The sequence below is a fragment of the Hypomesus transpacificus genome, chromosome 19, assembly GCF_021917145.1.
Source record: "Hypomesus transpacificus isolate Combined female chromosome 19, fHypTra1, whole genome shotgun sequence".
Classification (NCBI taxonomy): Eukaryota; Metazoa; Chordata; class Actinopteri; order Osmeriformes; family Osmeridae; genus Hypomesus; species Hypomesus transpacificus.
Genome location: NC_061078.1, coordinates 5,587,192 through 5,602,525, shown reverse-complemented (window position 1 = coordinate 5,602,525; position 15,334 = coordinate 5,587,192). Strand labels below are relative to the sequence as shown.

General features: G+C 44.3%; 1 protein-coding gene across 1 annotated transcript; it reads left to right on the top strand.

Annotated features, from left to right (window-relative positions):
• Positions 1-489: 489 nt before the first annotated feature.
• On the top strand, positions 490-13,467 carry vstm2b (V-set and transmembrane domain containing 2B). The gene is made up of 5 exons (XM_047042279.1): positions 490-1,286; positions 1,997-2,184; positions 3,053-3,082; positions 3,577-3,976; positions 12,454-13,467. The coding sequence occupies exons 1-5, from the start codon at positions 1,214-1,216 to the stop codon at positions 12,540-12,542; spliced, it is 780 nt and encodes a 259-aa protein (XP_046898235.1). The 5' UTR covers positions 490-1,213; the 3' UTR covers positions 12,543-13,467.
• Positions 13,468-15,334: the final 1,867 nt, after the last annotated feature.

Here is a 15,334-nt window from a genome sequence, read left to right as displayed (position 1 = left end):
AATGAAGCTCCGGCTTTACCCAATGCATATCTTGACTGAATGAGACTCCATTTTCAAGATAGCACATCGCTTACCTGCATGTGACATGGTTGAATATTGTTTAAGGTCCTATTTAAAAAAATCATGACATGATAAATCCCAAGGTCGAATAGTAATAGTAGTAATGTAGACCTCATACAGCGGGATTTTAATCCGAATTATCACATTGTCTTGCGGACGACAGATTATCCCAGTGGTTTAATACCGGAGGCTGCGTGACAGCTGACGGATATATTAGGGTTGGGGGGGTGGCTGGGTAATTTTTGGGATCCGCAGTTTTAAAGATCCAAATTACAGAATAAAATGAGACTGCCACCAGTCCAGTGCAGTTAATTTCAGCGAGGTTTGCTGATGTTGTGGAGAAAGAGACATGAATCATCTTGCTCCTGAGTATTTTCGGAATTGGCGTGGCATGGACGTCAGGTGGGGAAAATTATTCTCGTAGGTTGTAGGCGCGCGCTTATTTGAGAGACAGAAAAGGTTGGTTGGGTTCCAGTGCGCGTCAGGGGCTATCGGTGGCGTCGCGCGCATGTCACACTGTGAGAGTCCGAGAGTTCTGGAAATGCACAGGCGCCTCTTCACTGGTATGCACTTACACACAAAGCTGAAGGATCCGGTGGTGATAGAAGGAACTATCGACTGATCCTCCAGGTCGTGATACAAAACACGGGAATCTCCTTACACACCTTAACACACCTTAAATCTCTCCCCGGCAGGTCCTCTTTCTAGGCTCGGACACAGGGATGGTTATGTGATGGGTGTCGGAGAATTGCCCGGGAGATCCTACATTATTGCAGACAGCACCATGAGCAGGTGTCTTTCAGCCGAAGAGAAGTTTGGATTCGACGTAACGCACCACGGAAAATAGAAGTCATCGTTATAAAAGGATAATAAAGAATTGCAGAACAGCCGCAGAAAAGTATATTCGCATAGTAGCGTTTCTGTGCGCGAGAGGGAATTCTGATGCGCATCTCTGGATTGTAAATTTTTGCTTGTTTGGCACAACGTCGTAATATGGAGTAGCCTCTCTGTTATATGGATCTTCAAAGTTGGAAACAAGAAAAAAGACTAACTACAGACTACAGCGAACCTATGATGGGAATGCTATTCATACAGTAACGCATTAGGTCAAATGACCATAGTCCTCTTTTAGTCTAACTACAGTATCTATGAGATGGAAAAACGGGGACTATACGGCGTTCTTTATTATTTAATTCTGAATACACCGTTGTTATTTTGTGTACATGGTAAGTAAACTTGAAGTGTCATTGTTATGGAGAGACTTTTTTTCCATACAAGACTGACCCAACCATGTTATTAATCATCTGTGCCGTTAGATGTTTTCATATCAACAGCAGGCGAGACCATGACTGCTTTTCATTTTGCTTCCAAATGCATCATTCTTCTGCAGCTTGTCGTTCATTTCATGGATTGATGCTTTTGTGTTGATTATTAAGGGTTTAATAAAGGGACAATAAAGTATGGTCTATTAGAGTATTATGCAGACTCATATCAGGAGTCTGCAGTTTTGTGTAAACTGTTCTTTTTAGATGTGATACACTGTTCTTCCTCTATACAGAGGAATCTCTCTTGATAGATAGCATATCTTTTTTCTTACAATTGTTTAGTTTTAGGTTATTAAAGGTATGCACCCTGAGATCATTTTTATTGGACCCTAAAGATACATTTTTGCTTTAACTTCTGATCAATTATACGACCTGCCTTTCTCTATGTAATGTTGCCATTTCAGGAGTCTCATTTAGGAAATGGATTATTACTATTTCTTTATTTTTGCATTTCTTTATAGAATTCAAACGAGCTAGGGACCAGATGAGTTATATTTGATCATGGCAGGTTGGCTGGCGTCACCATTTTAGATGTGTTTTTTTGTTTTTTTTATTCCCCATCATCTCTAATCCCTCGTTTCACCCTCGTCTATATCCTGCCTCTCCCTCAGCTTCGTTTACTGAAGTGCCCAAAGATGTGAGTGTGGGTGAGGGGGAGGACGTGGAGATGCCGTGCGCCTTCCGGGCCGTTGGAGCAACGCCGTTCTCGCTGGAGATCCAGTGGTGGTACCTGAAGGAAGTCGCTCCTAAAGAACTTGCACAGGAACTGCAAATCAGCGCTCCGGCGAACAGAGCAAAGGTAACGGTAATGTTGCCTCCCGGTAACGTTGCCTCCAGCCGAGTGTGCGAGCTTAGCTTCAAAGCACCCCTGGGGAAAGGGGTGTGACAATTACACGGTTTAAGACGCCCGGGTATTTCCTATAGTGGGTGTACAGACTAAACCACATTAGTCAATGATACATAGACTACAATTCGACTTTTAATCACGGCTTGGCCGTATGCTTGCCTGGCCTCTCCCTTTCGCTATTTGCTTGATCGACTTTATAACGTGTTGCCAACAAAGCATTAGGAAATGATGTGCTGCGGATTATAAATACGGCGTTTCCGTTTGTATTAGGTACTCTAGAGGATGTTTGAAACGGGGTGGGAGAGTGGGAGGAGAAAAAGGGCACACACAAAGGGCACTTGTTGGCCATTTAAATCTGTTCCGTTAATCTCTATTTTCAGGCAGGATGCATAATATGCCCGTTGTAGAATTAACCTAGCCTATGTTCTTAAATGCCCTTATTCTGACATAAATCACCTTTTACCTCTGCATGGGCTGAACTGTCCAGGGATATATAAGCCTAGGACAACCCAATCAGTAGGCCTAAAATTCTGCCCTGTCAAAACTCATCCGGTTGGCTGTGGAAAACACTAAACAGCTCGTCAATGGCGGCTTTATCAGAGCGCAACTGTTGCTGTCCGTGGTGCTGAAGTGGCAACGCGCTCTTCGCTACACTGGAATGTTGACAGCATCACAGCCCAACTCCCGGAGAAGCGCAGATAAATAGCTCAATGCTGTGGCAGCGGATGACGTGATAGTTTCCATTGTCATAGACAATTTCATGAGTTTGATTTATATTTAAAAATATGTTAAGTAATTCAGGATGCATTTCTGATTTCAGGTCACTGCAAGGGATGCCACAAAAATAAGCGTAAGTATTAGTTCAATGTTACATTACACTTGTAGGGCTTTTGTTTGGCTAAGAATGTGTTATATTGATATCAAAGAATCAACGATCCAGACCTAGCCTAATATCTCAAGTAGCTACAGCTTAAACACATACCAAACGAAATATCCAATCTACGTTGTGTGCCCCAAATAGCAGGCATATGAAAAATAGCACTGATGAAAAACTGTACGCGAGGCATATTATTTTGGGTTGTTATATCTCGCTCACTATGCAAATAGTTAATTTAGCTGTTTTTCAAACATATTATATTTATCGGAGTATGAATCAAAGTGCGGTTTCCAATCTGCTCCTGGATGGCGCTCTGTTGCTTGGCCAGTTTAGGTCTCCGCGGGGACTCAAATGGTTCCATAAATACTTTGTTCATTGGACCTCGATGTAAATTAGTTGACGGGCTTCGGGCCCGGCCTCGGCAGAACTCTAAAGTGTCCTCACTGCGTTGTCCTTCTGTTTTGCAGACCGTGAGAGTGCAGGGCAACGCCATATCACACAGGCTCAGCCTGTCCAAGATCCGCAAAGAGGATGAGGGCGTGTACGAGTGTCGTGTTTCCGATTTATGGTCTGATGAGACCCAGGAATACAAGGTCCAGGCCACTCTGCGGGTGACCCCGCGCGACGGTATGGTGGCGGAGGAGGCAGTGTCTCACATCCAAAATCGGTGGCCTCTTAGGAATAGCAACACCGCGGCTATAGGGGGGCGGGCGACATCGGAACCAAGTCAGGGAAAGCCTCGCGTGCCTGCTCAGGCCGGACCGGGCCTTCTCCCTTTCAGTACGACAACCACAACAACTGCAGCGAAGTCCTCCGCCTCGCCACGGCCTGGTAATGCAGGCATCCTCCGTCAACAGCATGGAGCCGGTAAGTTGAAGTGCAACAGTGACCCCTAGTGGTAGAAAGTGGGATCATAATACAAGAGTGGCAGAGTGAGTGCGTGAATGCAAACGTTGCCAGCACCTTGAGCCGAGTCGGCCTACTCGTCAACTGCTTTGATAATTTAAGGGAGCTGCCACAATACCATTTAAGTATGTTCATGGATGAAGGTTAAAAATGTTTGAATAGAAAATGACCAGATAGGCCAGATGGTAATATGTTGGTTTTTAAAGGTAGGCTTATTATTTATGAAACACATATTTTAAGGAACAGTCAAAGCATTGTTTTCACCTGGGCAGTGGCATAGCATGACCTCAGAAAAATACAACAAAGTCATTTGGATTTCCTCTTCACCCCTCCTTCACCCCTGAAAGTAGAGAGTGAGTCAGGTGGCTGAGCGGTTAGGGAATCGGGATAGTCATCTAAAGGTTGCCGGTTTGATTTCCGGGCCATGCGTCGTGTCCTTGGGCAAGGCACTTCACCCTACTTGCCTCGGGGGAATGTCCCTGTACTTACTGTAAGTCGCTCTGGATAAGAGTGTCTGCTAAATGACTAAATGTAAATGTATGAGATACATAACCTCTGACAGATGACAGGGGGGTATGTCGCCTCATGCTCGATGTCTATCGCGATGGGAAGGCAGGCAAGAAGCTGTCTTAAAGAGGTCCTTGGAGAATGAGGAAGAGAGAGAGAGAATGAGAGCCGAGAAAGACGAAAGAGAGAATGACGGCAGGGGCTATCGAGCATGCTTGAGCGCCTTGCTACTGATCGATGAAGCACACTCCTGAATAATTAAATTTTCACAGTCTGCAGTGAGGAGCGTTTAATTCGCCTGCTTTGCCATTTCAGACGCACCACTGCAGCTGACGCAGGGGTGGTGCAGCATTGTGGGGGTGTCTGGGTGTTCACCTGTCGGCTTTTCCGCCTGTCTGTCTTTATGGCTGGTTTGCGGACTCTCTGCCCACCTGACTGGCAAGACCATTGTATGAGCAGGATTGGTACGTGGGGTTTGGTGTTCTGCAGAGTGCGTATATTGTATGTCATTTTATATTGTATATCATATCGATGTTGTTTGGCTTAAGGAAGAGTAATAGCTTGGATTATGACCTATTATTGTTGGGTTGTTGACTGGGGTCTCTGGGATAGGATGGACTCTGTGACATTCACACCCCTCCGTATTTAACTCTGTAACTCTCCTTGGGGTCATCAGTATGACTCTGGATCAGATGGGTCTGCTGTGATTAGGGAGTGATTCCTTCATATGCCAAGTTTGTCTCGCAAATATTTTGCTTCCTTAACTGTAGTCTTAGCAAACAGACTTAGGCTCAAAACCCCACTTAGCTTAATCTATCTGGAACGGAACCGACTGCAAATTAAGGGAGTAATTAAGTTAGCAATTGCACCAGCCGGCAAAAAACAGGCTCCTTCAGTGGCATTTTCACACACTGAGCTGCATGGAGGTGAGCTCAATAAAGCATGTTATGATAGTCTGGTGATGCACTCATTTACAGTGCCTGGAAGATTCTGGATATCGTCAGGTTTGTTCAGCACAGTGAACAAGGCATTAGATGTTAAGTACTGCTGTTATTATTGGTGTGTGTGTGTATGTGCACAAACAGTGAAGGTTTTGCCTGTGTGAGTGTGCATGTGTGTGTGTGTCTGTGTGTTTGTATATGCGTGTGTGTGAGTGTGTAGGTGTGTGTGTGTATGTGTGTGCGTGTGTGTGTGTGTGTGTGTGTGAGCAGCAGTGGGCAGGACCTGGTTGTGTATTGCCCTGCATCCCCGGCTGAGCGAGTCAGCCAGGCGGCCATTTGGAGGGCAATCCACAGAATACAGGGCCTGGGCCAGCCTACTGATCCATACACGACTGGCTCCAGTAGTAAACACAGATAACACCATGCTGAGCTCAAACATGATTGACCTACGCACAGACACATTGAATTGCTGTGTGTGATGAAATCACTGTACTTCACAATAAAGGCGTTCTTTCGATCAGATCAGCACCTGTTTGTTTTCAGATTCTCCATGCAGTCATTGTTTATCTAGGTTAGTCTTGTCAAAATTAAATCTTGTTTACAGCAGATTTACCTGGGCCATCGGGTTAAATAATCTTTGATTGTTGAACCGTGTAATTGCTCTGTATTCAGCACTGCCAACAAGGTCAGGGTCAAAGTAATTACAGAATCAGCCAAGGCTTGTCCCAATGTACTTACACAGGATCTAGTGGACTGCAGGTTCTGTTACAGAGACCCTGCCTTGTCTTCAAAAGACAGCTGTGTGTAAAGACTAGAAAGCCAGATCTGCTCTAAACCTTATGACTGGAGCTCAAAAGAAAGTTCAAGAATTTGATGTTGAATTTGTGTGTTTTTCTGAAACAGTGCTGTGAGGATCATTTAGTGAAGCTTTCAGGCATCTGCCTGTCTAAATCAAATACAGCAAAGGCCACTCTGACATTTATACATTGACGGAGGAACTCAGGAATCCGTCTTGGCTTTCTCTCTCCTTTTCCCCTCTCTCTAAGTGAGCCCCTTGCCGTGTTTGTCAACAGATTGCGAAGGTTAAAAAGCACCTTGGCAGATTTGACAGATTGGCCCTCTCTCCTTTCCCTAACCACAGGACAACACTTAGCTGTAGAATAGGGGATGAGAGGAAAAAATGAGATTCTGCTTCTCGGAAATGCTGGCATCTGTCACTTTTCTGCAATGTCATCTGACTGAGTGGCAGAAACAATTAATATTAAAGGGGAAATGCCGCGGGCGGGTGGCAGATAAGCCTAGCCCTCAGCATGCTGGCAGGTGTCTCAAATTGAGTCTCACGTTTTCTTTTTTCATCTGGGCTTTAGTGACTGTGTAACAGATAAACGTGCCCTGTGCCTCTGTGCTGGCCTCCATCTCTCTGAAGCCTCGCAGGAGAGCGAGCCACAAGGAAGGAAGGAACCACTGTCAGAGGGCTGTCTGTCTGGTCTCAGGCACGGTTTGGCAATGACTTGGCATCAGTGATGGACATGTCACATATTCATCACATGTTCCCAAGGTTTTGGCATTTGACATTTCCCAGTTGGAGAGTCGGTCAAGATGTGAAGTTTGTCCATCAATGTTTACATCAACAAGACATTTGACAAGACACGGAATATCTGCAATATTTATGATGTATGACGAGATATGAGAATGTTTGTGAGGGACTAAGGGCTGAAACGATATTATTCAGAAACAGATTTTCTATACCGTTCTGCCCCGTAAGTTACTGTTGTGGCAGGATCAGTACCAGCTGGTCTGATAGGTCAGTTGTGTAACCATCTGGAACTGGGATGACAGAGGGGGGAGAGACCGAAAGGCAGAGCAAAAGAGAGAGAAAACAGGGCGGGCTGAGAAAATTAAAAGACAGAGTGAAAGAAAGAAATTTACATTTAGTCATTTAGCGGACGCTCTTATCCAGAGCGACTTACAGTAAGTACGGGGACATTCCCCCAAGGCAAATAGGGTGAAGTACCTTGCCCAAGGACACAATGTCATTTGGCTCGGCCAGGAATCAAACTGGCGACCTTCAAATTACCAGCCCGATTCCCTAACCGCTCAGCCCCCTGACTCCCAAATAGAGAAATAGAGAAAAGGAGAGAAAAAGAGAGAGAGAGAGAAAATAAGAGAGACACAGAAGGAGCGAGCGGAAGCGTGATAAAAGGAAAGAAAAGACAGTCTGTATGGCTCAGAGAAGAAGAGTCCACTATGTGGCTGGGGCAGAGAGGGTGTTTTAACTAGACAGGTGTGATGCCATGGAAGGGAACCACCAGGACTGCTTGTAGCTACAAGGAAGTTGATGAGCAAGAGCTGTCAGTATGGCTTTCCACCCACAAAGCTGAGAAATGCGTGCCACCCTGGGTGACCTTGGTCTCTCTTGCCTAAATCCTTCATGCTGCCGACAAACTGTGTGTGCGTGTCTGTGTCCATGTGTGAGCACAACATCTCTCAACCTCTAGTTGTCAGTTTTTCAGCTGTATCTCTGTAGTGAATAACATCCAAAACATCAAAACCTGTTTGAATCCGGTTAGAAACCAGCTCTTGGACACAACAGGACCATGTAAATAAGTTATAGCAAAGCCCATAGATGAGCTAGCCTAGGAGATTATTAGAGGAATAACTGACCAATCCTGGTAAGTGTAGATGCTCTCAAGATGTCACTCTGCTCCAAAAGGGACCACAGAAACCAGGGTAAGATAACCGCCTGTGTGTGTGTTGCTCTCTGGCTGTGTAGGAGGCTCTTCTGCCGGTACACTGTGTACTGTCTCTGTGACTTTCACCGGCGTCAACCATTTTTTCCTTCCTGCAGTAGTGAATCAGAAGCAGTGCACTGTGGTTGTCATCTACTGAAGTTCCTGGAGTCCCTGATCATTGTAAACCATCAATATCACTAGCCTCTGAGGGCTAGGCCGCTTGGTTATTGCGACCAGTGCCCTGAATTCAGGATCCAAGTCCTTACTCACTGAGAGGTCCCCTAGCCCTTACAGATGCTACCAAATCTGTTCCTTTAAGAATATCTAAAGTACCAGTATGTCGATGATGACGTTATAGATGACATCCAGGGAGAGGCTTAACTGTCACCCCTAGTTGACGGTTTTCAGCCACTCAGTGGAGCACAACCTCTCAGCCATGATGATGAGCTACGATTATCCCTGGGTAACCTGGGTAAGATGGTGGATATGGCTTCAAATAGTTTGTTTCATCAACCTCAACTGTTTTTATTATTGAGCTTATCATCCCCAACTAGTCAATAAATTAATTGTATTCTCCATCAGTCTTTAAACCAGAATGCATTGGGGTCTTATGAAGGTGTAGGTTTATCAGTTTTGGAAGAATGTCGGAGATCTGGAGGAACACATTGTCATACTAGGATATGAACACACTGGTCCTGTATCAGTCCACCTCCCCTGGAGAACCCAGCCAACTCTCACTGTGGTGGCACTGCCTGTGATTGCAGAACAGTCAGTTGTCCCCGAAAAATCGTTTACGATAAGTGGCCTCCCCTTTCCCTTAAACATTGTGATCATGCCTGGGCCTGCTGTGCATTCTGAGTCAGCTTTACAGAGGGAGAGAAAACACAGGGCATGGTCCCTCTTGTGTCCTTCCTATTTACCTTCCATTTAGTCCATCACTGCTCTTCACTCAGGGTCCTCCCAGCCCTCCAAACAAACACAAACATGCACTTCTACCACTCTTCATGCAGAGAAACGCAGATGTAGCCTTTAAGAAGGCCTGGATATTGCCAAGAACCTGGAGTTTGAAACCCAGAGGATTGTAGGATACAGTCAGACGGTGTTTTGGAGGCACATGTTACATGTCTGTGAATAGCCACGATAGAAGCAGATAGCTCCAGTCACTGTTGCACTTATCTTAACTAAGTGAAGAAACGAAAGAGTAGGAGAGAGAGAAGGATGTGAGGTTGGATGAAAGGGGAAGTTACTGTAGTGAGAATGGAAAAAAGTGAGAGAAAGAGAGGATGAGAGAGATAGACAGAGAGGAGGAATGATATGTTGGGGTGAAGAGAAAAAAGTTTGAAAGACCGAAAGAGTGACAGTGAAAGATATATAGATAGATTGATTGATAGATAGATAGATGAAAGAGAGAGAGAGAGAGAGAGAGAGAGAGAGGGAGAGAGAGAGAGAGAGAGAGAGAGAGAGAGAGAGAGAGAGAGAGAGAGAGAGAATGCCAAACCCATTGACCTAGCTGTCAGATTGTGTGTTTGCTAATTACAGTCTTTACTCTGTAAGCAGGTCACGTCATCAGTGGAATCACAGCAAACAGCCAGATTCTGTACACGGAATCAGCCTAGGGTTTGGTCTGGAGCCTTCTCTCCTCACTGAGCACAAATCTGATCTTTTGAATTAAGCTCATGCTGCTGCAGTCAATCTCAGTCATTCTTCTCTTCCCTTTCTTCGTTCTTCTTCTCTCATCTTCTTGATCCATATCTCAGACAGATGGGTATATAAGCTTGGTTTCAGGATCTGGAGTCTACTTTTAACTGTTGGCTTTTGTGTGGAAATTATAGAAGTCTGATTGCCTTTATATGGGAGATAATCTATGAAGGACCTTTACCTGGCCTTTACTGTTGAACAATAAGATGCTGTTTGTGTACAGTTGGCTCAATGTCTGGCAGACATTGAATATTTAGCTGTGTAAACTGGTTTACCTAAAGAAATGTAGAGCCCATTATAGAGCCCATCAGAACTCCTGGTAATATAGAGAAATGCTAGATCTGGAACAACAGTGATTGCCATGGTTGATACGGTTTATATCCTGGTCAGTACATATCTGCTCCTCATTGGGAGGTATCTGGTCTAGTTCTGAACATGATTAAAGGTTTTCCATGTAAAAATGTTTAGCGGTCCAAAATGTGTAGGAGGAACAGCCATGATATCTGTATAACTGTTATTTATACTGTTGTGAACAGGATTAGGCCTAGTGTTTGGGTGATGTGTGGGGTTAGTGGTTTGGTTCCTATTGTGTTGATGTCATTACAGTTTTATACCTAAAAGGGTCCAAATATATCCTTTGCAACTCTATTGTTGAGATCACTTTGTATTAAAGCTTATTTTACTTTTATTAACCTTCTTAGGTTTTGTAACCCAGCCATAGTCTTTGATGTTGGACTAATGGGTTGTACACAGTAACAGGTGCACTGAATGGGACATATTCTAATAATAAAATGTAATAAAGCTCCCAAAAACATTTTAGAAGATGACCTCTGGTGTATGTAAAAGTGAAATGTATGAAAGGGGTTGAAGAGACTGGTGAAGGAGTGGGAAATGGAGATGAAAAGAAAGAGTGATGAACAAAGGCACAGGAGGAACGGCAGAGTGGGAGGAGGTCAGAGGGGATGATGAAGGAGATGGAGGTGAGGAGGGAGGAGATAATGCCGCGAGGGAGAGTGATGGACAGGGGCTGTTCAGTGACAGCTGTCTCCTGCTGCCCCTTGTATAAGCAGTTGTCACCCGAAACCTCCCTTTCCTCAGACAGAGAGACGTAGACAGAGAGGGAGAGAGAGAGAGAGAGAGAGAGAGAGAGAGAGAGAGAGAGAGACATAAATATCAAATATAGTCTACAAGAAGTGGAAAACATGGCAAGTGTGTGTGCTACTTGTGTTTTGTGTGTCCTGTATTTGGTGTGTGTGTTCTGTACTTGGTGTGTGTGCTGTTCATGGTGCGTGTGTGCTATATGTGGTGTGTGTGTGCGTGTGTGTCTGCTGTACTTGGTGTGTGTGTGTGTGTGTGTGCTGTGTGTGGTGTGTGTGCGTGGGCTGTACTTGGTGTGTGTCTGTTGCATGTGCTGTGTGTGTGCCGTGTGTGTTGTGTGTGTGTTTATTGTGGTGTTTGTTGTACTTGGTGTGTGTATGTGTCTGTGTGTGTGTGTGCTGCAGAGCATTGTGGAGCGAGGCCTTGGGAGACTGGTGAGCATGTCAGACAGACGGCAGCTTCACACTACAGATAGCACAGGAGCTGCAGCCCAGCTAAACACTCTCTCATTACACTTCTGTGTCTGCTAACACTAACATCCATCTGGCACTGCCTTTTGTTTGTTTGTATTTGCGTGTGTGTGTGTGTGAGTGTGTGTACATGTGTGGGTGGATGTTTGTGTTCTGCCCACGCTCCTGTTGGTGTGTGTGTGTGTGCACCCTGTTTTTGTTTGATGGGTGTGTATGTGTCAGGGTTTGTTTACCAGGTGGTGTAGTCACCCTTGTTCATCATCATAATGAAACAGCTTTTACCCCTGCAGTTGCTCTACTGTCTCTCTCCAGTTCTCTCTAGCTACAGCTCTCTCTCCAGCTCTCACTACAGTCTATCTCTACGGTGTCTCTCTACAGCTCTCTCTACGGTCTCTCTCTGCAGCTCTCTTTACAGCCCCCTTTAGCTCTAACAGTGTTAGAGGGAGAGAGACCACCCACCCAGGTCTACCACTCTCCTTAGCCTTGATCTACATTAGACTACTCTCCCTACCTAGAATAGTATTAAACTACCTGTCCTCAGAACTGTTAGACGAAACATCAGAAGTGGCCATGCTCTAAAAGCCTGGAATTGTGTGTTATGGCAGATAAGTGGTAGATAAGTACTAGATTATTGTGCCTCCATCTAAAAAAGAGTGGATGTACTTTGTATACCGTTGATTAGGCCACTGCCTGTTTTAGACTCTCTCTGACAAACCATACCACATTCACTTGTTGTTCTGTACATAGCTACTCTCACACATTTGTTTGGCAGGGTAGGGGTAGCCTGATGAAGAGGTAGTTTGGTAGAGCTCCTATTGGGCCAGGGTGTTAATATATGTATGCGGTGGTGTGCTGGAATATTCTAAGCTATACGAGACACACGTCTGTGACACACACACACACACACAAAGACACACTCACAAACAACATTGAAACATAAAAAATACAGTACTGTATTGATAATTCTGTCATTGTTGTTTTCATCAACCTAGGTTGCGGAGCCATGACAACCATCGACCCACTCCTCCTTGTCACTCTCCTTTTCTTGCATAAGCTCCTCCCCTTCCTGTTTACCCATTAAGAGACCTCAACCAAACAACAACCCAACAACATGTTCACTTTATCAACCAAACAAAGGGGAAAATATTCTATAAATAGATGTATACCGGTAAGGCACATCACTGAGGAGAACGGAGCAATGCGTCAAGAGAAGAACAGACTAAGGAAAGATGAGAAAAGACTGAATTAAAAGAGGTGAGGTCTTCAAACACGGACTAACTGAGGACCTGATTGTGGAGGGGTAGAAGAACTGTATGTGGGCAGTATGGTATGGGAAGCATGATCTACAGGAGTTTAGTGTCTGTGATAACAAGCCTCACACAACTGTGGTCCACATACACACACTGTCATCCACCTTGATTAAAGCTACATCCAGTCTTCAGACAGCCTCTGCCTTGCTTCATGCATGGCCCTTCCTATTTATTTTCAGGTTTCTACCCTTGTTATTTAGATTTTTTCTTTCTTTTTTAAATGTAACATCTGTATGATATTTCAAATTTGATTCATTTAACTAGACTTTGAATATTTCATCTCCTAATTATTTTTGATCACAGCTGCTTTCATTACAGTTGATCTGAGTTTGTTATGTAATATACATACAGCACTAGTATTTTGGTTTTATAGTTTTTTGAGGGGGAGGGTTGGGGGGGGTCATCTGCATGAACTGTTGTGCAGTCAGCCATCCTTTCTGACTTCACGCGGGAGGTGTGTGTCATTCACAGGACTGTTTTTCACGATTCTCTCAATCAGAGTGTGTGTGAGTCTATGTGTTCTGTTCTGTCTCCCCAACCCCCCACGCTCTCTGTTCTGTTACTCATTTAAGCATTGATTCATGCTGTATACAAATATGACCTGATATATTTTGATTAAATAAGGCATACATTACCATAGTTGTTGTTAGTCACCTGCAATGATGTTTATTTTTATCAAAGATATGGTGATCAAGGTAAGACATTCATTTATATGAAGAAAAAAAAAACTTATTGGTATGTTGCCAACACCAGTTGAAATAAAGGTTGTTGTTTTTGTAATAAATAATGATCCCGACAGTGTGAATCTGTGACTGAAACTCCTAAATTCCTCACACATACACACAGACCTGCAGGCCCGCACCCAACCAAAGACTCTCTACTTAGTCATCCTGGTCCATATTCTAGTCAACATTGATGTGATTAGAAGCATCACAGAACATCCTGTCTACACATACGCAGAAACCGACAACACGTGTGAATCTCTGTGCAGAAGACGCCCTCCCGTGTGTGGTGAGGTAACGTAACAAGTTCTCCAGCAGAAGCAGACAAGGGTCACACGGTCCACACAAGAGCATTCAGAAATGCTCACGTGAGGAAAGTTAACAAACCACAGAGATGGTTATGGGAGGAAAGGGAAGGAGCTGTTGGTTTGCTTAGTCAGATGTGTCTGTGCATCGCTGTGAGGAATCATAAAGCCTCGTGCGCGGTCCAATCTCCTACCAGCGGGGCTTCTAAGAACTCTGTGTTCTAGTCAGTGGTGTCATTAGTGTGTGTGAGCGATGTGACTCTGGTTCCACTTCTAAATAACTTCAATTGGTTTAATGGAAGCACTACAGGTATGGTACGTCCAAACACACACACAATACATACACAAATAAACACTTGACGCACCTCTGAAAAAGCCATTCTATGATTGGATTTCTCCTATGCTTGGGTTGGAACATCTCTGGAACATATGCTTATCCTAGCACAGTGACAAATGTGAGTGGGTTGTTTATCCATTATAAAACTAGGAGCGTAAACACTAATGTGTTGTAATGTGGTGGAGGACCTGTTCTTGTGACCTGTTTTTCCCTTCACATTGATGTTGCTTAGACAGGAACATCATAGCAGTTACTTGACAGCTGACAAGATCCTGAGTACACTCTCTTTGCCATGGTGAATCATCAGTTGTAACCTGCTCTCACCTCTCTCTTTCTGTCTCTGTCTCTGTCCCTGTCCTAGTCCCTGTCCATGCTTCTGTCTATTTCCTTGTCACTGTCCACACTCCTGTCTGTCCTATTCCCTGTTCTAGTCCCTTTTCTCTGTTTCTATCTCTCCCCCTTTCACCCTCAGCCTCCCGCAGACAAACAGCAGAGATGAACAGTGTCTTCTCTCCTGCAGGGGAGGCTTGATGCATATGAGGCAGTTTCAACACATCTTCTCTGCATAATACATTAATGGCCTCTTCCCAGGGACCTAGTCGACAAAGACACACCACACTGTGGTTATTTCTCCTCTGATTAATGCCCCAGCAAATCCCTCTCTCCCATCCTCTCTCTCTCTTTATATCCCTCTTCCCCTCCTTTCCTCCATCCCCCCTCCTTCCATCTATTACTCACTCCTACCATCTTTTCCAACCTTTACTCCCTCTCTGATTACACACAGACTTGCACATTCCTTTATTTACTTCATTCCGGTTTTCCTCCTTCTCTCCTTCCCTCCAGCCTACATTTCCCACTTCTATCAATTTTTTTAAACGTTCATTCCAAAATACTAAACCAAATAATGCTAACACCAAAGGATCAAATTAGTTCAGCCGCTCATGTTAAACACAAATACAATTGTAAATATCTGTGAATCAATTAGTCAGGTTACAAATGTTACCAACTGTTACCACATTAATTCAGAGACAGAGTCATGTTATTTAAAGTACTGAAACATGGGCAGTCTGTGGAGATGTCTGGTCAAACATGGTTTCAATAAAAAACATATTTCTGTGCCCAAAATGGGAAAAAAAGTGAAAGGATGAAATGCCAATGATGTTTTTACTCGTTTGGATCACAACACTTTTAATGGAGCA

Excerpts from the sequence above, each read along its gene's own strand:
- vstm2b (XM_047042279.1), top strand. The coding sequence starts at position 1,214 with ATGGAAAAACGGGGACTATACGGCGTTCTTTATTATTTAATTCTGAAT. Across the intron at positions 2,185-3,052 it reads CTCCGGCGAACAGAGCAAAG|GTCACTGCAAGGGATGCCAC; the intron begins GTAACGGTAATG and ends TTCTGATTTCAG. Across the intron at positions 3,083-3,576 it reads GGGATGCCACAAAAATAAGC|ACCGTGAGAGTGCAGGGCAA; the intron begins GTAAGTATTAGT and ends TCTGTTTTGCAG.